General features: G+C 40.9%; 1 protein-coding gene across 2 annotated transcripts in view; it reads left to right on the top strand.

The window, feature by feature from the left end:
• The window catches only part of ramp1 (receptor activity modifying protein 1), a 64,585-nt gene extending 45,341 nt beyond the window's left edge, over positions 1-19,244 (top strand). For both annotated transcript variants that reach the window (XM_086267577.1, XM_086267576.1), the window contains exon 3: positions 17,754-19,244. In XM_086267577.1, the coding sequence (XP_086123703.1) occupies positions 17,754-18,009 (256 nt within the window). In that variant the 3' untranslated portion in view covers positions 18,010-19,244. The remainder of the gene's footprint in view (positions 1-17,753) is intronic.
• The last annotated feature ends 4,813 nt before the right edge of the window (positions 19,245-24,057 follow it).

The raw sequence follows: 24,057 nt of genomic DNA, 5'->3' as shown, positions 1-24,057 counted from the left end.
ACCTACATGTCAGCATCTGTAATTTCACCACGGATCAAAACACTGATGCTGAGGATCGTCACTGGCGATGAGAGCTGGATCTCTGGCTTTCATCCAGAGACCAAACAGCTGTTTTTACAGGAGGAGGTCTGCAGTGTGCAGTAATAAAGATGTTGCATGAAATTGAGATTATAACTTGGAGCCTCTTCATTGTTTTTCCCACATTCATGACAGTATGCACAGTGGATTCGTCCCCTCAGGGTCGCACAGTTGTGCTGTATCAGCCACCTGGACTGTAGCTCATGCTGTCGCACGAGGGCAGCTTATGTTAGTCACAACTTTATCTTTCAATTGCCAGACTTTGCTTCCTGCAACTTTTTCTTCCTCCCTAAAATTAAACTCCAGTTTAAGGTCACGATGATCCAACATGCAAGTGGTGAGTATTTCACTTCCTGGCGGGAGAACTAAAACAGCTGTTCACAGATGCTCTACGAGAAAGCAGCTCACACTACTTGTAAGTGTTTGCTCTGATAACTCTTTAAAGCCAGATGTGCTCCAATTATCCCACACTGCTGCCCAGTCTGAGCCACGAAGGTTTATTCTGTTATTTTTCATATTTCACTTCCATCTCATTCAGCTGTGAAAGCTCTCGCTAAAGTTCTCATAGCTGTTAGAGCCCCGGAGCCTCTGTGAGGTCAGAGTACCACAGACCCCTTAATAATACACATGACAGCGGTCACTGCCTACACAGAGGAGATGTGCAGCTACGAGGTCTTCACCTGTAAAGGCTGGACTGTAAGCTGCAGATTATACTCTGTGTATTTCACACCAAAGAGCCATTTAGTGGAGTTTGGTCTGTCACGTCCTAAACAATTTAATCAGAATGACGTGTTACTACGATGATAATAGGATTGTTATAAATTACTCAAGTGAAAACAGAAGAACTGTTTAATGTCACAAGGCAGACGACTCTTTATTAAACATCTATAACTTGGCATTGATCTTCTCAGCAGGCATGACAGAAGTGTTTTAATCCAAAGACCAGAGTGATTTTACAACACAGTTTAAGCAATTTACGTTTATTTGTCCTTTTGGAAATTTCACAACAATATAAGAAATGTAACTACAGCAATAAAGACACTAACAACAAGACTGTGTTGTTAGAAGCTGTATATGTCTATCCACATCACACTTTCTCAGTATAAACACTGTAATCATTTTTTTATAAATGACATCTGAGTGCCATAACAGGTTTTCTAGAATGCTGGTTGTTGAATGCAAGCATCCCTCTCAGGATTAGCTGTTCATTTTTCTCAGTCCAAAACCAAATGAAGGAACTGTTTAAAGGCCTTTAGGCGGTAAATTAAAAAATACGAGTGTGTTTATCCTCTAAGCGTCTAAGTGCGAGAACAGTAAATGGTTTTGAGTGACAGCTGAGCAGGGAGGGTTAATTAATCACAACCTGAGGCAGACACCATGTGTTTGTTTACGAGCTTGCTGAAATGTAAGACAAAGTATGCGCCCATGCTGTTACACGAGGAGGACAGATTAGCATATTTCTTTTCTGTGTAGAAAACACAGAACATGTTGTTTATGATCAACCTGCAGTATTAAGTATTAATCTGTCGTCTGCAGTCTGTTTTTATCTCTTAATCTAAATCAACATATGAAGGGCCGTCTTTGAGCTCACCCTTGTTTTTTTAAACTGCGCATCTATGAATCCATCTGCAAGTACCATATAATTTCTGAGTGCTTTCATTTCCTTCAGCTAGGAATCAAGGAATCACCATGTAGCCTCCAGGCCTTGTCAAGTAAAGCATGATGAAGGTTTGGTTTTAGGGAGGCCGGTAAACTCTTGAACGTCACTGCTTACACAGCCCACAATTCATTATCCGTGTGGCTCACTGTCACAGTTAAACTGTATTTTCAGCCAAAACAGACACTTATCATCGCGTTAAGACTAGCCTGAAGGCTTAAATGTAACTTGGCACTTTAAGCCAAACTGCTGTGTAAGTTTTTAAAGAAGAAAAATGTATCCTCCTGTCTACACCAGAAGTCATTGTTTTACCCACTCATCTGGTTTTGCTTTGAGTAGCAGACATTACTGAGCTAGTTCCATACTATATGGTGCTATGTTTAGTTGGGACTGAGCGACATTAGCAAACCAAATATGTTAAACAGTGATTCAGTTTATGATTGACTACAACTATTTAAATAGAATAAAGTGCTGAAGAAGCTATGCAACTATTACTACTAAAACGGTTGTGGGTTCAAGCCCCATACCGGCCATAAAGTGTTTCGTGGCAGTTGTGAATTTTTCCAGTGATAATGTGATGAAATTAAATTCAGTAATAGTTGCTCAAAAACACAATCTGTACTAGAGTCACCTGCTAATTGGAAGGTCAGTGGTTTGATTGTCTCATCTGCATGTTTTCGCACAGATTTTAGACAAAGTGCTTCACAGTAAAGGTAAATAAATGTTGTATATATGAAATTTGTAGCAGAAAGCTCTTTGTACACTCAGCAAGCGTAGAGAAATGCCATAAAAGCATCAATCCAAATAATAAGTGTGACCCCAGTTGGTTTTTGTTTCAGCTTTTACTTGACTTCTAGTTATTCTTTATGCAGCTTGTCCTTTATGTTTAGTTTGCCCAGCGTTCCTTTGGATCAGTGTAGTCTGTTCCTGCAGCTTAGTTCCTGTTTTACTTTGAAAGTTTCTGTCTCTGGTGTTTTGCTTTGTTTTAATTCCTCCCCTGTGTTTGACAATATTGTTTGCATCCTTGCTTTTGCTGAGTATTTTTCATCACCTCACCTCATCGGGAAGTGGAGACAGGTGGGGAAAAAACAATGTGTATAGATATTTATACACATGTGTTTTTCCCATGTGTATAAATAGTCCTTCCCTCTGTCTTTGTCACAGTGTATGTTAATTTACCAAGATTTTTTTCATCCATGTACACCTGTCACTTTGGATTTTTTTTGCTTTGCTTTCATTTCACTTCACTTTCATTTAGAGTTTTATTTAGCAGTCTGCGTCCCGGATCCTGCATTTCGGATTTTGTGTATGTTTTGTGATAAAATGAGTAATAAACTGAATTCTAATCATGTTTAAAAAGAAAAAACATATATTTAATGAAAAAGCAAAACCTCGAAGGTAGTATCTAAACATGAATTAACACTAGTTTGAAAGTTTTAATATATGCTTCCACTTTAAAACCCTTTCAACCTTTACAAGAAGAAATAACAGGCTCATCCTCACATTCACTCTGGAAAGTCACCACAGTTTCCTGCTAATGCTAGCAATTTTTCAATCGATGTAACTGCCAAGTCTGAGCCAGTTTGCTGACTCAGACTCCTTCCTATGTTCCTCGTGTAGCAGCTTTCAGTGAGGACTAGGTTACATCATGGAAAAGTTCAATTAAATGCTTCGCAGTTCTAACCACGTCCTTCCTCTCTAATTGAAAGCCTAATATCCCTTTATTTGCTGTAAACATGTAAAGACATTTAAAGTGGTTCTTTCAGGCACTGCTGACATAAAACATGGCCAGTGTTTGTGAATTAAGTCCCACTAACGTCTAATCAGTGACCAGATATAAGAAGCTGAGTCCGAATCATCCTGAGAAGTTTGGTTTTGTTGAGTGCATCTTTTCCTCTAAAAATACCAACAACTCGAGATAATTGCGTGCCTATAAATATTTATGGGGTCTATTAGATACGCTTTCGCTTTAGTCAGTCCATCTGCCAGCCTCAGTAGCACAAGACACTGAGGGCTGTGTCTGCTCATCGATCTACACCGTCTGTTGGGTTAGTCAGCTAATTGTAGCACATTATTACATTACTGCGCTCATTATGGAAGTAGCTTATTCTAGCTCCCGACACATGCACAGACACACTTCTCCAGCTTTAGTCCATAAACGCTCTGAAATCCACTTAAGCTTTGCTCTGTTTTAGTCTTGATTTGCTGTGAAAAGGAAATAATTAGAAATCCTCAAAGGTGAACTGATTTAAAGAATCCCAAAAGGCCAATTCTGGTGATTCATTAGAAATCATTATAGCCTGGATTCATGCTTTCATTACAGGTATTCATTTTTACTTTTACAGCATGCTATATCACATGATTCGGTTTTTAAATGCTGTGTAAAATGATACTAGTGATGAAAAATGGGAATTCTTTTTGTTTCTGTTTGTTTCTGGTGCATTTTTCTTTAATGAACAATGAAAAACTGTGTTCTAGATCCTTCAGAGGATGATAGCAGCTTTGCACACTTGGCATTGGCCTGTCAGACAGTCTAACAGGACACATATGCTGAGCACTTGTTGACTGCTTTTCTTTCACTTTGTGGTCGAATTCATCCAAAGTCATGTGAGTGGGGTTTGGGTAAGGTGGCCGTGGGATGAAGGGCTCTCCCCCACGTTGGGAACCATGCGTGCAGATACCGTATGTTGATGTTCTCTGCACAAACAGCTCTCAAAACAAAAAGCATGAGAGCAAAGTGCATTGTGCCGGCAGTTTTTCTCTTTCTTGGCTCATGCAGTTCTCTTATTCCTATCAGTCTCCATCACTGCTGGTTCTTAGCAGCAGTATTTCATAAAATCTCTGATCTTCCCTTAACGACTGGTTTCTGGAGCTTTGATCAACTTCTCCACTTCCGCATTTGTGAAGGTTTTTCTGGACTTTGTTTGCTACACACTAGAAATAACGGCTTGTCGTTACTTTGGTTTTCTTCACTCAATTAAAAATTTCTTGCCAATATTTGGATTGCTGGAGCTAATTTCTCTGTACCGACACAGCTAATGATCCCAAATGAAAGAAACTTCATTTTAAGCCATTCCAGGTCGAGAATTGTAAACAGAAATATGTTATAAGAATCAAACATGGCCTTTGGGTGTAGTTGCTGGGTTAAAACACTTTTTTAAAAATTACTAAATAATCTGATGTGTGTCATTTCAGCTACAGTTACCTGTTTGTCAGGTGAAAAAGCCATTATTTGAACTCAGCATCCAGCTGGACACAAGTAAAGGGTTAGAATACAAAGAATGATTTGATGTTTTCTGCCTTTGACCTTAAATACATTTTCAGACTGCACACGTTTGAAAATAACCATCATCTGTGATTCTGCGAGATTTTTCCGCCTGTGTTTTTGTTGGAGGATATTTTGGTCAGTCAGTCATGCATGTTCGTAAGCCGTCTGTAATAATTTAAAAACCCTTTTGTGGGTGAGCTGAGTTCATATTGGTTTATGCACAAACCCGGGCCAGATAAATCTAGTGAGCTCAGTAGTGTGGAAAGCTTACTGAAGTTCCCTCTCTGTGGACCTGTGTGATTAAACAGCTGATTACTTGGTGATTAGAAATGGATTGCTTATGTTTTCATAACTCTAATGACTGGATAACGTCCAGCAGTGGCTGCGTTGCTGCATGATTGCAGCTGTTATGCAATAAATCTTTAATAGCGTTAGGACGATGATTCGAATACTTGCCTCAGTAAGGGTGGTTTTTCATTCGCATTAGCCTGATATGTGATAGCTGGACACAAACACGGACAGAACAGGAAGCAGCCTGTCAGTAGCATCATTTATGCAGACTGTAATTTAGGAAGAAAACTCCAGTTACATTTTGTTAAGCTCTGATTTATTTTCCATAAAGAAAAAAAGTCAAACCACATCATATCCACACTGTAAAAAAAGAAGAAAGAAATCTTGCTGTGAGAAGAAGAAATCTTTGCAATCCGAAAAAACCCCCACGTAGAATTTCATTTTCTCTCCCATTGTTGCTCTAAGTCAGCATCTTTATAATCTTTTTCTTCGCTTAGTTCGAAATGTAATTTCAGGAGTTCTTAGGACTGCACTGTGTGCAGATGCCAATATAGTGTAAGCTAATAATGTGCATATATAGAAGCCCTTAGAGGAGCACATAACAAAAGGTGTTTTCTGCTTTAATTGAGCCGTCTTCTTGTTCTGTGCCTTCACATCAATACTGCAAACATTCACTTTGACGATTCACTGGTCCCACCGGGTTTCTGCTGAAGCTGGAAAGGAATTAAAGATGAGAATATTTTCCTCCCGCTGTTGTGCACCGTTGCTTCTCATTCTCTCTGTTCTGTCGTTATAGCGCTGTTCAGTGATACACTATCTTTTCAGATAAGCAAACACAAACACACCATGCCTGTTTATACAGCCCATCAATTAATTTGCCACGTTTTTCATCTGCGTTCTAACGGTATCATAAATAACACGTCTGCCTTTACAAGTTTGTGCCTCATTATAAGGAGAAAAGCTTTGATGTACTCACTGTGGTCACCTGCTGCTACCTTTGTTGCTCCTGCGACAAAAGCAGGTAAAAAAGAAATCAGATTGCAGTTATATGACAGGAAGTCTTCACCTCTATCTGTGTCATTACTGCAAATACGTTACAGCGTGCTCTCAAGCATAGTATTGTATTTTTTCACTGTGAGCTATGGACTGTAAGAGTCAGCTTGTTATGGTCCATAGTTTTCACATTTCATAGTGGCGCCGGCCACATGTGGGTTTAGGCAAATGTGAGTGACAGGAGTGGAAAAGTGAAATTGTAGATCCACAGCAAGGAAGCTGGAGGAAGCACTGGGCCTTAGTGCAATACATCGATCTTTCCCTGAAGATAAACCATCACTACACACCTTTATGTGGACATCTAGAAGTTTATGACAATAAAATGGATGGATTGCTGGTCACAGGAGGCTGGACCCATCTGGAGTAGACACCAGTCTATTGCAGACTATTATTCAAAGGAACAAAGTAACTAATTTTCAAGTTCTTTCCATACTCACTAGTAAATATGTGTAATTACAAATTGATTTATTGATAGCATATACTTGAGATTTGTTATCCCAGCATCATCAAAGTGCCTCCATAAGACGGAAATCTGATAGTCACCTTGAGCTTATTTAGTTTAAATAAGTAGTTCTTTCAGAGTTTTGAGACATGATCTGATTTCAGTAAGAATCCTTATTTACAGAGACTCACATCAAACCAAACGTCTCCTCACAGATCTTTTGCTGATTGACTTTTGTTTCCTTTGTTTTTTATAAGTTCTGCATCTGTGGTGAAGTTACTTTCTATCTTTCTGTGAACAACGCCTGATGTATTGAACAGTGTGCTCAGTTTTGACCTGCCTGAACGTGCTTTGATTACATGCACTGCCCTCCTAGAAACCTTCAATCTAGTCTTGATTCAGTGTCGAGAAATCTTCTCTCAGCTTGGAATACCAATTTGACTTCTGACACTTTGTGTTAACTCCGATGCTTCCTCCCATCACAAGACTACTTATTAGGCAACGTTGCCGGAAACTAAACCCAACGGCAAATTTATAACATGTGAACAATGGCTGCAGGTTTATTTAGCTGAAAAAAAGCCTCTGAGGAGTGGATTAAATCCATATGAGTGAGCACACATATGGAACTTTACAAAGACAGAATCTGGAAGTGGTGCAGAGTATTAATTTTATATATATATATTTTATTTATCTTGTTTCTGAACTTGTGTCTCTCCATCCCAACCTGTTTCATATTGATATATTCAGGATTTTCAGCAGCACTCGGCAGATGGGGGAACCCCGAAGGACGACAGAGCAGTGTAGTGTAAGAAAATGACTCACTCATGTCATCATTTTTGTTGTGAGCTTTAGTAGATTTGTTTCTGCGATCAGCTGACGTTTACTTTGTGGATTTAACCAAATACTTCCTGGAATATTCTGCATGTAGGCAGATGTTATGTGACCCGTTTTGGCTTCTGTCCAAATGAAAAGGTGGAATTTAGCACGCGTTAGAAAAGAACATCATCTGCTTAAATTGACCCTGACCTACTGTGCAAAACCTAAATAATTGCACATTTATAAGCAATACAAATTAAACTCATATTTGCAAATTAATATTATTTTAAAAACTTGTCAGAAGGTTCACTAAACACATCATTTTTGTTGTGCGCTTTAGTAGATTTGTCTCTTTGTGTACAGGCTGCAATCAGCTGACGTTTAATTTGTAGATTTAAAATATAATTATATATCATATTTCAGCCTTTAAAGGGTTAAATGTCCAGTCTGTGAATGCAGTAACTGAAGCTTTGATTAGCTTTTTATATTTTTGGGGGTCAAACTGCACAAAACTGTGTTTGATGATGTTTGGTGAGCTGTGTGGAACGCAGGACGTACAGTAACTGCCACTGAAAAAGCAAACAATCCCAAACATCCACTTTAATCCCAGGTTATACTGCATGTGTGTGTTTTAGCTTAACTTCACTGTAATGCAGTGTTGAACTGGACCTGAGGCGTAAGCTGTGTATGAACACATGCACCATCGGCAGGTTTCATGCTTGTTTGCAATAATTCTTTGGGTTTTTGTATCTTGACTTCACAGAGTGCAATGACCACTTCGTAGCATCTGACTTTGTTTATGTGTCCAAATCCAGCAGTGATGTCTGAACCTCTGCACACACACATGTGTGTATTCATATCCTTGTGGGGACATCTCATTGACATATTGCTTTCCCTAGCCGCTTACCCTAACCATCAAAGATTCATTCCTAACCCTGACCCTTACCCTAAACCTAACCATAACGTAACTGTAACCCTGACACTAAAACCACATTTGGAGTCACATAAATGCCTTTACACTGGTGAGGACGGGGATTTTGTCCCCATAACAGCTGTTGGTCCCCACAAGTGTAGTAAACGTCCAACGTTTGGTCCCCACAAAGATTTATAAACATACTACACACACACGCACGCATGCAAATGTTAACTCACAGACTTTCACGCAAACAGAGCTGACAGAGTAATTTATACTTGAGCAGAAAACATACACAAGTACAAACACAAATGCAGCGATTCTATCTACACACGCACACACAAATGCACACACACACATGTCAAAAATAAACATCCTCACACACTCAAAGCTCCATCTGTTCACCCCATGATATGATGTTTGATTTGAAATGTATACGACAGGTGAGAGAAAAGAAAAGTGAAAAACATATATAATCTGAGGGAGAAACCATGTGACGGCATGTGCGCATTTCAGGTGCCAAAAGCAACAGAAAACACTGCACTACCAGAACAAAGCACACCTTTCAAACGTTGCTAAATATTTATCACTTTTCCTCTTGGGAGGGAAAGAAATTACACACAGAGGAGGAAGAAAGACGCTGGAGGTCCACAAAATAACAAAGTAGGAAGAAAAAGTAGGACTTTTTGTCAGATGTCCTTGTAGAGTGTTTGACTTGTTTTCTTTGGATTTCTTTGGTTTGGATGGATTTCTTCCGTTTTTCTCTAAGACAATATCTCCAAGAATTCATAGCAGGAATATTTTCAACAATGAGTGTGAGTGATGAGGAGGTTTTTCTGGTTGACAGCTGACTCCTTTCCCGAGATTATACAGTTTGAGGTCCTCATAGATTTGTATCTGTGTGTAAAACCTTTAATTTCCCCGTCCTCAGCTTCAGCTCTAGCTCTTTGATGCTTGTCATCCCAGTTTTTCTTCAAGGGATCTCTTATATCTCATCAGATGTGACCGTGGCGCTGTTGATCAAGACTGTTACAGCAGCGTGCTCTTTTTGTTTGATCTCCTCACAACACAACGGCATCTCTGCCGGTCGACTAACTCGTCTCCACAAAATGGAAGTGAAACAGATGATAAACAGTCTCTGAATATAAATAATTAAAAACGTAGTAACGGCCTGACTCTGATGAGCAGAGAGAAACTCATTCTTGACTTTATTAACATCTTTGCCCACAAGCGACATCTGAATACTTTCATAATGTGATTAGCAAGGGATGTATAAGGGCAGGAGTCAGAACGGTGTCTCATTTGAATCGCCAGACACTTTATTAGGTACACTGTTTTCCCTTTAGAACTGCATTAATTCTTTGTGGCACATGGTTCAGAGATTTTGGTTCACACTGACGTGATGCTGCAGATTCGTCAGCTGCACGCCCACAATGCGAATCTCTTTATCCACCACATCACAAAGGGCCTCGAATGGATTGGGATCTGGTGACTGTGGAGCCCATTTGAGTGCAGTGAACTCAACGTTCAAGTAGTTTGTGTTGATTTTAGCTTTGTGACTTGGTGCGTCGTCCTGCTGGAAGCAGGAGGTGGAGTCTGAATGATGCTCAGTTGGTACTAAGAGGCCCAAAGAGTGCCAAGAAAAGATTCCCCACACTATTACACCAACACCAACAGCCTGAACATCTACTGGATGGATCCATTCATGCTGTTTACACCAAATTATGATCCTACCATCAGAATCAGACCAAGAAACACATTTCCAAACCTGTGATGTCCGATTTATGTGAGCAGGTCCAAACTGCAGCCTCAGTTTCCAGACCCTCGCTGACAGGAGTGGCAACTGGTCTGCTGCTCATTAAATCACCTTCTTTCCTATTCTGATCTTCACCATGCCTAGTTGCTGCCATCTGATTGGCTTTTTAGATATGCTGCATGGCAACAAAGTGTCCATTGATCATGTTTGGATAATTTAGTGCTAAAAAAATGTATGATTTCTTAGTGCAGTGGTTTTGACAAGTGACTGATCCTCAGTTCATTCCCAGGAGACAAAATCCCTTCAGAGCTGCATCAGGAGGAGCATCAAGCATTAAGACAAATGTCCCAAATCCTGCGGTGGTGAGAAAGCTGCATTCAGCTTTCTTTAGAGTTTATAAAATTGTTCGTGAGGAGTCGACTTTCACATGAGAGATGTGTCATCGTTTTAATACAGCTGCAGCGGTGTGGGCTGATACTTCCTGTTATAGTTTAAGGGCTGAACACTGCACAGGGTTTCATAATATTTTCTTCAGCAGTTATTAGGCTATATCTTTTGTCGTGATGATTGCAATTTAAGCAGAAAGAATATGGCATTCCCATTGCAAAGTAATACCAGGGAAGTGCCTTTCTACAGATTTGATTGGCCGAGCCATTCATCACGTGGCTCGGTGATGAGAAGCAAGTTGATTTGCAGCCAAGGTTATTTTTCTCCCCGCTGTGCCGACACACCTACTGCCGGCCGGACTCGCTTCAGACATGAAAAACGGAGCTGCATTTCTTTCATGCGTGGTTACAGTCGACCTGAACTAACAGCAGCGAGACTCCAGGGACCCTCGCCACTCTGATTGTAATTTCATAGAGTGGTTTAATGCCACTAAATATAAACTACTCCTAAATATAATATAACTCGGAGGTCATGGGGAGTGCAACATTATACAGGAAACCAAGGGTATATTTTTTACTTTAACTGGATTTCCCAAGTGACATTTTCAGTTTGAGATAATAAAAAAAAGAAAGTCAGCAGAGAATAAAAGAGCGTTTCTGCAGGAAGCATCACCCCTCCCCTTACCTCATGCACGCTGTGAGACTGAGGGGAGGTTTTCCCTGGATTGTGTGTCATTATTTTGTCACTATTTCGTTTTTAATAATCCATCTAGATCTGCACCACCAACAAGTCTCCTCAGCTAATAATTAATTTTCCACTGACAGCATGACTTCCATGGTCGAGATAACGATGTTTGTTGTTCCAGTTACTGTGAATAACTCAACATGACAGCAGAGTCCCTCACAAAATACAAGCGTGCAGTGCGCCATTATTTTTTCATAAACGCCCCATCAATCTGCTGCTGTACCTGGACATTTTGCCAGCCCGACTCCTCGTATTCCAGTCAGCAGAATAAAGGACCAGTTTTGAGCCGGAGCAGCGTCTGTGTGTTGTTTTTTTTTACTTATTCATCATCTTTGGTTTTATTTATTCACACTGCTCTTCTGTCAGCGGATCAAACTAGTTGAAACAGCAGAGTCGTGTCTAATTCAGCCGCCCTCATGGTTTAACAGCCTGACCCTCCGTCTGCATCTTGTGTCCTTCGCCTTTTCTCCACCTTTCCCTGCATGTGGTTCACAGATGGTCGGTGGCGGGATGTTTCAGAGAATACGATTCTGCATACCGAAGCAGGTTACATAAGCACAAGCTGTGAAATTATTGTACATTTAGACATATTTTTCCAATCTCACACCCTTTTGTTATGAGTGAGATTGGACACATCGTCTGTCTCTCTCTCTGTCTCACACATTCAGGGGATCCAAATGGATCAAATGAATTTAAAAAACCACTTGAGGTTTGACCATGCATACTTTAATTTATGCTGATGAACTAAACAACTGGCTTGTTTTATACACCAACACACCAACACCTACACAGCGCAGATCAAAGTGAAATATCTAGATGTGCAGTGCTTCGTTTGTGTTCCACATAAACCCCTTACCGATGTGTAGGGAGGTTAAAAAGTTGCGTAACGTTTGGCAAAGGAAGCAAAGTCGTATCTGCAGGATTGTGCTTGTGGCAGTGCTGCGGAGGGTGCGCGTGCTCGAGGCGTCACAAAGAATTAAAGGTTGTCGATAACCTACATAAGCTGATTTCTCTGCCTCGGAAACCCGTGTTTGAAATTTGTTGTTACAGAAACTAAATGACAATATTAACGAATTCAGTTTTTGCTGATAGGCATGTCGACTAAAGCTCCGGTCTCATCATCTGTTTGTCTTAGACAACAACAAATAAAACGTGACAACCTTTTCTGAACTCCATTCTCTCTTTTATCCACCTCCCCACGTTTGACTTCAGAGAATACTTTAACCTTTAAAGAAAAATGCCGCCTGTACAAGTTTAGCATGTGATTAGTGCCAATTGTGAAGCGGTTTTTAAATAGCAGCAAGAGCGAGAGGCTTCGTTACTGTTTGTAATAGCAAGCCTTGCATGAAGCTATCTTAATTCTTTGTTTAAATGAGGCAAACCATCTCTGTAAACCTTCTCCTCTCAGTCCTGGGATATATGCTGAAATGGAAAATTGAATTCGAGGAAGCGGACTATTTTTGTGTTTCTTAATTTTCTGAGTAAACTCGATACCCTCACATTGGTTAAGCTCTGTGTTGAAAACAAAACTCTTACATGCATATTTTGGAGCTTATGTTTCTGGGTTGAATTTAAATGTGTGATTCACTGTAAGCAAGGACCAGGACGAGAGGCCCTCAGCTCTGTGTCTCCGTACTTAGACTACTCTTAAGAATACTGTTTACTAACTGAATATGATTTATTGAGAATTAAATTAGGCTACTTGCTAATTACACTCTGATGACCCAGCAGAACAGAATCCCAGCAGTGGTGGTGAAGATGAAGATGGAGGCTTGGATGGAGCTCTGAGTGAGCAGGTGAGGTGGAGATGAGGAGGAGGTACAGACTGACGGAGGAGCACTGAGAGTTAAAGCACACAGGCTGATTAGCTCGCAGAAAGTGGGCAAGAAAATGAAAGTGATGTAAAGAAAAGATTAGCAGCTGAACACCAAGGAAGGAGAAAGATGAGAGATTGCACATCTTCCATGTTGAACTCACACATAAGCTTTATTTAAAGCAGACCAGGGTTGGTCACCAAAATTTACCAAAAAAGGTTAGAGGGAAAGTAAAAGCAAGCTAGGTTAGGAGCCCGCTAACTAGTGTTAATGTATAAGGAAAATACAAAAGCTGCAGTCACTGAAAGGAAAGAAACTCACAGTACTTCTTGGACTGACTGTTATTACAATGAACCAAAAGGTAATCCATAATGTTTGCTATATAATCGCATTAAGAATGATCAACACCTGAGACACAGGTGAGCAGTTCAGTTCAGTTAAATTCAATTTTATTTATATAGCAGCAGTTGCCTTAAGGCACTTTATACTGTAAAGATCCCACAAAAATACAGAATCGAACAGCCCCTGTGAGCAAGCACTTTGGTGACAGTGGGAAGGAAAAACTCCCTTTTAACAGGAAGAAACCTCCAGCAGAACCAGGCTCAGGGAGGGGCGGGGCCATCTGCTGCGACCGGTTAGGGTGAGAGAAGGAAGACAGGATAGAAGACATGCTGTGGAAGAGAGACAGAGATTAATATTAACTAATGGTTAAATGCAGACAGGTGTATAAATACACAGTGAGTGCAGGAGAAACAGTGCATCATGGGAGTCCCCCAGCAGCCTACGCCTATTGTAGCATAACTAAGGGAGGATTCAGGGTCACCTGGTCCAGCCCTAACTATATGCTTTAGCAAAAAGGAAAGTTTGAAGCCTAATCTTGAAAGTAGAGATAGTGTCTGTCTCCTGAATCCAAACTGGAAGCTGGTTCCACAGAAGAGGGGCCTGAAAACTGAAGGCTCTGCCTCCCATTCTACTTTTAAATACTCTAGGAACAACAAGTAGGCCTGCAGAGCGAGAGCGAAGTGCTCTAATAGGGTGATATGGTACTACAAGGTCATTAAGATAAGATGGGGCCTGATTATTTAAGACCTTGTATGTGAGGAGCAGGATTTTGAATTCTGGATTTAACAGGAAGCCAAAACAGGAGAAATCTGCTCTCTTTCTAGTCCCTGTCAGGACTCTTGCTGCAGCATTTTGGATTAGCTGAAGGCTTTTCAGTGAGTTTTTTGGACATCCTGATAATAATGAATTACAGTCGTCCAGCCTGGAAGTAATAAATGCATGAACTAGCTTTTCAGCGTCACTCTGTGACAGTTTTTTTTACAGATATTGCACAAAAGTAATATATATTGAGAGAAAGTTGCCCATGTCAATATACAACGCATATCTTAGTACAATCTTAATATGGTTCAAAATACAATTGAAATTGATGTATAGTTGTGATTAAAGGGGACATGGAGATATTTTAACTTTGACCTCACAGACTTTAACTTTGTAGTCAGCCTCAAGTGGTCGTCTAGGGAACTGCAGTTTTGGTCAGTCCTACAAGAAAACAGAGGCTCCTAAGCTGCTCCCGTGGACACAAGATAATAACCTTTTCTTCCTTTTGAGTTGGAAAACATTTAATCTGCAATAGAAGCATAAATGCGTTCAAAGCACCTTGCAAAACTTACCTTGCACTTACCCTATTAGAGCAGTTTGAAATGTCACAGCCTGTATGCCGAGTTTAGATAGTGCTGAAACTGAAATAGTATACCATTTACTTTCAAAGTGCAGTGTGTATAGCAGCCAAATGGCCTCCTGACACACAGGCTGAATCACTCTTTTCTCTGTTGCATAAGATTTTATGATCAAATGAAATGGTGCCTAACAGAAATTACACCGAGAGCTGCATTTAGCAGCCTGCTGAAGCGCGTACATGCAAACACACACGCTCCATACTGTCGGCTTTAATTTGACGCTAACCTCAGCGACGCAGGGTGAACTGGTAACCACTTCCATCTCTGTGTGTGCACTGCGCCTGCCTCGACTCTGTTGTGCTTTCTTTCGCTCAGTGACTCATAAGCATCCCCTAAAACCCCAGTGCTCATTAGGCCAGCAGCAGGACCAATGTTCTTTGTTTTAATCTCTGCTGCAAATGATTTGCAGGACTTCAAGGAAACAGTCGAGGAAGGAGGTATACACCCAGAAAAAGTGAACTTGCTACCTACAGCAGCACACAGTGCTTTGTAGCGCTGGTGCCGTGCCAAGCTGCCCTGAGCTGTTTGCATCAGCAAACCTTCCACAAATAAGACCTGGTGTTGGGGCTGCATCGGCAAAAGCGCTTCAATATAACGGATAATTGGAGGTGAGCTTCCCTCCCTCCAAGACATCTACAGGAAGCGCTGCCTGAGGAAAGCGGGGAGGATCATCAAGGACTCCAGTCACCCCAGCCATAAACTGTTCAGACTACTTCCATCAGGAAGGAGGTTCTGCAGCATCCGGTCCCGTACCAGCAGACTGAGAGACAGCTTCTTCCATCAGGCCATCAGACTGCTGAACACGTCATAGACACCTCAGCTTCACTACTGGAACTTTAACATTATGCACTCCACACTGTATATAAATGCCACTTGTTTTGCACATATTCAACTCTGTATATTTTATATATTTTATTATTATTATTATTATTATTATTATTATTATTTATTTATTTTTATTTTTTTTTAACTATTTAATTTGTAAAAATGTGCATACACACACACACACACACACACACACCACACACACACACGTAGGAAAATATTTAGTATACACATCCAGAAATGCATACACTATTATATATTGTACATATATTTATTAGTTTCAGGTTGGCCATTCTTGTATTTTGCTCGTTTGTGTTGTTGTGTTTGCACATCTCTGTTGCTTGTGGGGCTCGCACACAAGAATTTCACTCGCATGTGCTGTGCCAGTGTGCCTGCACATGTGATGTGACAATAAAAGTGATTTGATTTGATTTGATTTGATTTGATAAAACCAAAACATGTAGAAAAAACCGAGGCAGGAAGAACAGACTGACACTGGACAGCGTCTCACACACAGCTGGACCAAATCACAGAAGATGAGACAAGGGAAGCTAAACTAAATGCGACTTTCAAAGTAAAACAGGAAGTGCAATAATTAAACAGGAAGCACAAAGACACATGAATGAAGTAACTACAGGAGACCTGACTCCCGAGACTAAATACAGTAAGAGGTTGTTTTTATATTTTATTACATGCTAAAGTGATAGAAGTAGACAGGAACATTTAAAGATGTTAGCCTGTGCTTTCTATTTTTCTGATTGTAAGAAAAAAAATGATCAGTCATATTTTTCTGCACTAACACAAGCCGCACCTGTAAAGATGTTCCCCAAACCAGCTTCTGACAGGAGGCTCTCCTGAGTGCTAGCATGCCATTGGATAATTCCATTAGCTTGGGGGGGGGTTGAAGGTTATCTTGTAAAATGCCTGGCACAGAAACCAGCACATCTTATCTGTGTAAATTCCCCACAGTGTGGAAGGTGGTCCTAGATGTGGTTTCAGAAGCGTAATGGATTTGGAATCAGAGCAGCCCGCACAGAACCAGCGCTGTGCTGTTTTCAAGTTTAACGGGCTCCTTTATTTCCACAAAGATGTGGGGAGGCCGGCTGCGTCAGTACGGCTGCTTGCACAAAGAGACAGAACAGCTTTGTACTTGATATGACAACCTCCTTCTACCCTAGAAATGTCCCCGAGTCACTCCTGAGTAGAAACACTCTTAACTATCAGTCTGGGCTGTCTAGCTATCCTGTCTCCTCGCTGAGGGCATCGCCATCCTCAGATGTCTCCAGGCCTTGCACAAATGATTATGAATGAAACATACTGGATTAAATCAACTATAGAAAATTCATTTGAATCACAAAGTAAATTATAGTAGTCAATAATAATAAATCATTTTCATTAAAAACATTCTAATATAAAAGTTTGATTTTTCTTCTCCATCCATCCATTTTCTTCCACTTATCCAAAAGAGGGCTGGAGCTTCATCCAGCTGTCGTAGGGTGATTTAGAATCGCCAGTTAACCCAGAATTAACCTGACTGTGTATGGATTTTGGTTAACTGGTGACTCTTTAACTGGGAGGAATTGTGGGAGGAAGGAGTACTCAGGCAGGCACAGAGAGACCCCAGACTGGAGTCTGGGCCTTCTTGCTGTGAAGCGATGGTGCTAACCACCGCAAAGCCATGCCATCCGTTTTTTTCCTTCTCATTCTTTATAAAACCTGGTGACAGCTGCTGTTAGTTAAACGAATTAACTTGACACAGCCAATAAAATCTACATGCATCAGCTATCACGTTAGCAAGAAAACTGGGCGCTAGCTTGGCTACCGATGATCGGGATCTGCTTTTGCCTGAAGTTCATGATTGAAGTTTGAGTGTTGACAGGATGTAGCGACACTTCCTGTTGGGTAAGTGTATAGCGAGTTTGTTCTGCGTCTCACTTTGCTGCCTTCTCTTTTTTTGTTTTGTTCTGCAGGCTCTACGAGGAGCTGACAAACTGCACGTACTTGGTAGCACTGAAGATGGACTGCTTCTGGCCCAACCGGCTGGTGGATGAGTTCTTCATCCGGGTCCACAGGCACTACTTTCACGACTGCTCTCTGACCGGACGGCTTCCCATGGACCCTCCCAACCGCATCCTGGGTCCGTTTATTGTCGTGCCCATCCTGGTCACCCTTCTCATGACGGCGCTGGTGGTGTGGAGGAGCAAGCGCAGTGAGGGGATTGTGTAGGAAAGAGGCGGTTCACAAGACTCAAGACAAGAGGTGCTTTTTGTCACGCCACTCTCACCTTCAGTGACCAAAGACTCTCTTCTCCTGAGTGTCAGTGTCTGGGTAAAACACAAAGGACCAGTATCGCTATATCATGGACCCAGAAGAGGAAATAAATGAGACTAAAAACCATATACTACTTCAGTGATGCTTCATTGTATCCACACCAGAGTGAAGGCTTTACAGCTCCTGCTCCTTCCACATGGATTGAAGTCATTTCTTTAGTTTACAGAGCACAAAGGTCACCTCCATCAGACCAGGAACAGGAAACGGCTAAAAGGACATCGTAAACACCAAAATCTCTTTGCTGAGAGAAATTGCTTGCAAATCATTTTGGATCTGATGCTAATCAATTTACACACACACACACACACACACACACACACACACACACACACACACACACACACACACACACACGCGAACAGGAATTTTACAACTATTCTTGGAAACCATGAGCATCACCTCACGCATCAACAGAGACTCAAACGACGAGGATACAGCAGGAGACAAAGTTTAGACTTCTGTTAGGGAACCCAGGGAAATGAACTGTGTGTATGCAGCATACCATAAATATATACACTATATACAATGTGAGATTGTCTTTGTAACATAACCGAGACAACAAATTATAGGTCAATACATTTATTTCTGTCAGATATTAAATTTTGTGATTTCTTGTAGTCGCTTTAACAGACGTGTGTATTATATTTATATATAATATACAGTTTATTAATCATGCATATGCTAAAGAAACACAATTAAGAGCAGAGACATCCAGACTCATATGTCAGGACTGCATCTCGGTCTTTCTTCGCTTGCAGGGGTTGAGGACTTTGATGATGTTGTGTTTTGCAGCTTCCATCATGGATTAAAAAAATGAAAACAAGAGCAAAGACTTGCAAACTCACAGTGGAAAACTCACAGTTCTAACTACACAGAGAACATAAAGCAGTGGGTTAAGTTAGCCAACAAACACCCCTGCCAAATGTTGCCATAGCCTAAAGCAGAGTTTGTGTATCGTGAACCTTAGGCTTCAATCGATTCATGATCTCCAAGTGTGGCAGAGTGTGCCGTGCAACCTGTTTCCTCATTGATATTTTCGAATGCTCTCTTCCCTTTATAGATTCATTGACCTGTCAGAAACACACCCACACTTTCCCGACACGATCTTTTCTTGTTGCTTGTGCCAAAAGTTCTTGGAAAAATAAAGGGCGGTGCTTCCTGTGGAATGTCTAATTTTCTGTTGGAGTGACTTCTGTTGACTGGTTTTAAATATCTATGTCCAAGAAGCAAAGTTCAATAAAACGTCTGCTTAATGTGTCTAATACGCTTGAGAGTTGCACTTGTGTTTCTTATGAGATGTAAATAGTGCAAAATGCTCCTGGATGTGTTAAATATTAATCATGAATCCAGCATTAATATATGCAGGCCTTAGTGCACCATGCTGAGTCATAATGAATGCACTTGGTTCAAGCATGTGTCATTTGCTGAAGTAGGAAACGTGAAAAAGGAAAAACTGTTAAATAATGTATAAACAAAGCAAGAAGCTCCTGTTTATATAGAAAAGAGTGTTTTTCACTCAGTAATTACTGATAAATGTAGCAATTAAATATCATCAAGATCTTGTTTTCACACTAAACCACTGGGAAAACATAAAATGAGCCTGTGAAGATGCCAGATATGAATTGTTTGTATTGGTGCTGTCACAGGTGCGTGCTTGAAGCCCAACCAATAAGACAGCCACAAGATCTTGTTCTTTACTTGGCTTTTTGCTTGATGAGAGTAACTAGAGGCAGCACCAAGTCTCAAATAATTAACAAAAAGACCAAATCAAGTCTCAAGTGTTTCGAGACGTCTACGGCAACTCCAGTCCAGCAACTTGATTAGATAACAGACACCTGGTCAAGAGAAATCCAAGTCAAGTCTTAATTCAATCTCATCAACAAAAGACCGAGTTGAACTACGCTTGACAAATGGAAGTCGAGTGTTGTTCAAGTGCACACTGCCTTTAAGTCAAAATTTTGAGTGTTGAAAGATATTTTCCTGTGTTAGTTGTTAGCACTGCAACTCTGTCTGATAAGTAAATACTCCAGGTGCCTGCAAACTACTGCTTTCTTCATGTAGTGAGGACTGAGGAGTTTTTACTTTCTGAGAGTCAAGTCTCTAAATAGCTAAGGCCACATCACGACTTAACTGTAAGCAGAATCTTACAATAGCACATGAATCTCATTTGTCCACTTACAGAGAAAAAAAAGAAAAAGCTTTCCCCTTCGTGCCCCCGTCATTGTTGTTATACAGGAAACTTTTGAAGACCTTGTCCAGAAAGTGATCCCAGTAACACCAGTAATACACACAATGTGTTTTTGGTTCCTTGCTGCAGCTGTATTGGCCACAGAGAGATAACTGTCACACTTTATAGACCTACACTCCGTGGCATAGACATAGATATGGACTTTGTTAATTCCACACCAGGGAAATTCAAAAAGCAGCAAAAGGGTCAGAGAGAAAAAGTGAATTACAGATGTATACTTCTTTAAAAGATTAAAAAACAATTAAAAAATAAGAAAAAATGACTTTAATACTAGAAAACACCCCAAAACTATGCAAGAGTAATATATATACTATTTATAAATGATTGATATAAAATATTTGCATGTATATTGTTGCAGGTAACTTTTGCATTCGTGCATTGTGCAGTCTGACTGCTGTCGGGATGAAGGACCTGTGATGCTGCTCAGTCTGCAGCTGAAGGAGCTCCAGAGTCTGCACTATGCAGGGGGTGAGGAGTGCAGTCCTTAATGGACATCAGCTAGGCTAACGTCCCCCTCTCACCCCCCCATCTCTGTGGTTTACACTAGTTTAAATTGGCAACTACTTCAAAGAGCAAATTTTCACCTGACTGCTGCCAGCAGCAGCTGCAGTGACTCCAGACATGCTGGAAAAGTATGGGAGGAGTTTGACTGCGCATGGACATAATCCGTGAGAGGGGTACACGTTGAGCACTCGTGACTATTGTTTTGTATGTAAAACTTTATATTCGGCCATGTATTTAAACATTTCTCGTAAGCTTCCATGTCCATTACTTTAAAAATACAGCCTTTTACAATTAGATGATTCTTTTTGACTCGCCCTGTGCATACGCAGCGACTACACGTAGTAGTTCTAGTTCTAACCACCTTCGACCTGAGCCAGGTTTAATCAGCCAGAATGTTGCTGGGAATAAAAGAATAAAAGGACTTCTTTGTTATTTTAATTAACACCTGATTATCATTTCTGGCTAAGCGATCTAACACTGAGAAACATGGTGTTCAGGTAAAGTCTCTTTGATGTACCAGCATCCTTCCACTTGTATTAAACATGAAGTAGTTGAGAGTGCGTTTTTAACTGCAGTCTGTCTGTCAGAGTGGCTCATTATCATGCTGAGATGTAGTCATGCGGTCAGTGGTTAATTGAAATCAGGAAGAAGAAATGGATATGGTTAAATCCTCGAGTGCAGGAGCACCACAAGCCCCGGCTTATAATCTTTATATGTAATGTATTTGTAATGAGGTAGCTTTATGGTGTGGTCCAAGAAATCATTGTTGCAGCAGCTGCTGTTTTCCTGTCTCACAGGGATCTGTGCTTGTTTAACTGCATTATTTAATACTGATCCAGGAAACCAATGCTAGCAAGCTAACTTTAAAACACATTCAAACAAATGTGCATTCTTATGGAATAATGCAGGAATACAAACTTAAATGTGTTTAAGAGTTTCAAGGACTCACTATCAGACATAACCTTCTCCGCCCACTCTAGCTGACCTTATTAATGAGTTAAAGCTCCCTGGTGAATAATTTATGGAGGAGAATAGCAACCTGAGGAGATTCAAGTGCAAAATCCACGTGAGTGCAACAGCAGCAGATACACTTACATTAACAAATGTGTACTGTGCAGATTTGATTATTTAATGACCAAGGACACTGAGTGGGTTGAGGTCAGAAGGCTCATATTCAAAGTTGCAAAATTGGTTTGTCTTCCAGCAGATGTTGCAAAGAAAAGACGTGTTTGAACTCTTACTGGAAATATTGAAAGTTCACGAGGGCTTGCCACTCTTCAGTCTTCGGGCCACTCTTCTGTCAAGAAAGTTTAGTTGCTCTCCAGAGACGTGCAACGCTGGAGAGGCTTCCGTTTACTTTCCTTGTCCTGATATAAACAGAACTGCTCTTGTGAATTGCAGCAGAGACATTTTGCACTCCAACAACAGAGTGGCTGCAAAAGAAAGAAGCACATGAGCCACGAGGTTAGAGATCTGTGGACTGTATTTCAAAGACGGGACACAATCGATCTACAGTAGATGAAAATTACAGCTCCACACAAAGTTCTGTGTTTGCTGCTGAGCATGATGTGTGGTGTTTGGGTGAACGTAAACATCTGTCTGCAGTTAAATTGCTCTGCTTGGAGGGGAACATATATCCAGCAGCCACAACATTAAAACCACCCGCCTAATATTGTGCAGGTTCCCCCTCGTCCCCATCATTTGTCGGGCCATGGACGGGGGGGGGGGGGGGGGGGTTGTTTGGCAGCACACCTCAGCTCGTGTGGATTGGGCTTTTTCCGGCACATCCCACAAATTCTTGATTGGATTGGTATCTGGGGACTGTGGAAGCTGTATCAAAGTGTTCCTTGTGCTGTTTCTGTCCTGCTGGGGTTAATCTGCTGGCCGAGGAATGCTGCAGGGACCTGGTCTCTAGCAATTTTTTGAGTTTGAGGTACATCTATTGCTGAAATGAGCATTAAAAGTTAATGTCAGTGATATGTGAAAGTTTTCTCTTGTTATTTTCATTCGTCTTTGATACAGATCACGAAAGCTTTCATTTTTTAACTTAGATATGTAACTGCAGGACAGTGAAACGTCACGAATGAAGTGCGAGTGGCTGACCTGCTGTAGGTGGAAGAGAAAGATCAGATTTGTGTAACCCTTTCAAGAAGACAGATCTAGGTCTGATTTCTTGCAAAAAACATTTTAATGCACGTAAATACTTAACAGGTGCAGGTTTTGAATGAAGACATGAATGCTTCCCGAATGCCCGATTCATTTATGTCACCTGCAATTATTCACGATTGCAGATGAGCATGGAAATGTGAAAGAGAGCTACTGTGAAGAATTTCAAGTAAACACACTGAGAGCAAAGGTGCTTCCTATAACTGTGAATAGCTTTTCTATGCATGATGTTTCTCATAACTGTAGTGAAGAGCTTCATTTATTCCTTTTAATTCTGTAATTAAAAATTACTCTGTAGCTTTCATTTATAGTACGAGACTAATTATACTAATGATCAAACTAACAGTTTTTCTGCCCTGCAAAATGAACTGTGTGTGTAAAAAAGCCTGAGTCGATGCTGGTATCACTATCTGACATCTAAAGTCCAACTTATTTCCTTGACTTTCTGTGAACCTTGTCATCAAACTGGGGAAAATATTAGACACCTCCTCTTGAGTGACTTCAGCAGCCCATTTCATTTCCTCACAGAAACATTATTTCTACTTCAGGATGCTTGACGAGCTATAGGGGTACAATAGGAGGATGCTGTTAGGCGCCAAGTGGGACTTCTGCGCCTGCTGAAACTAATTAACAAGAAAACTATGCTTGAAACCTCATTGTCATCATCACAGAAGGTAACAAACAGGAAAATATCCATTGGTGTATTTATAAAAACATCCTGCCAAGTCAGACAGACGTGGCCTTTATAAAGACGTGTGAATTTGGTGAAAGCTCACCTTTTCGGGGTCCTGGAAAGCAATTGGTTCATTAATGCATGTCAAATGTGGGCGATCGTGGCTCAAGAGTTGGCAGTTCATCTTGTAATCGGAAGGTTACCAGTTCGAGCCCCGGCTCAGACAGTCTCGGTCGTCCTTGGGCAAGACACTTCACCTACCGCCTACTGGTGTTGGCCAGAGGGGCCTGTTACGCCCCACTTAATGAACGGAGTGTCGACTGGAGTGAGGGGTAACACAAAGTGAAAGGGA

This window comes from Aulonocara sp. 'chitande type north' Nkhata Bay, linkage group LG16 (assembly GCF_057382095.1).
Source record: "Aulonocara sp. 'chitande type north' Nkhata Bay isolate Kocher_YH1m ecotype deep benthic linkage group LG16, A_spYH_male_GT1.1, whole genome shotgun sequence".
In the NCBI taxonomy this organism is placed as follows: Eukaryota; Metazoa; Chordata; class Actinopteri; order Cichliformes; family Cichlidae; genus Aulonocara; species Aulonocara sp. 'chitande type north' Nkhata Bay.
The sequence above is the reverse complement of the archived record's forward strand: the minus strand, read 5'-3'. Positions and strand labels throughout refer to the sequence as shown.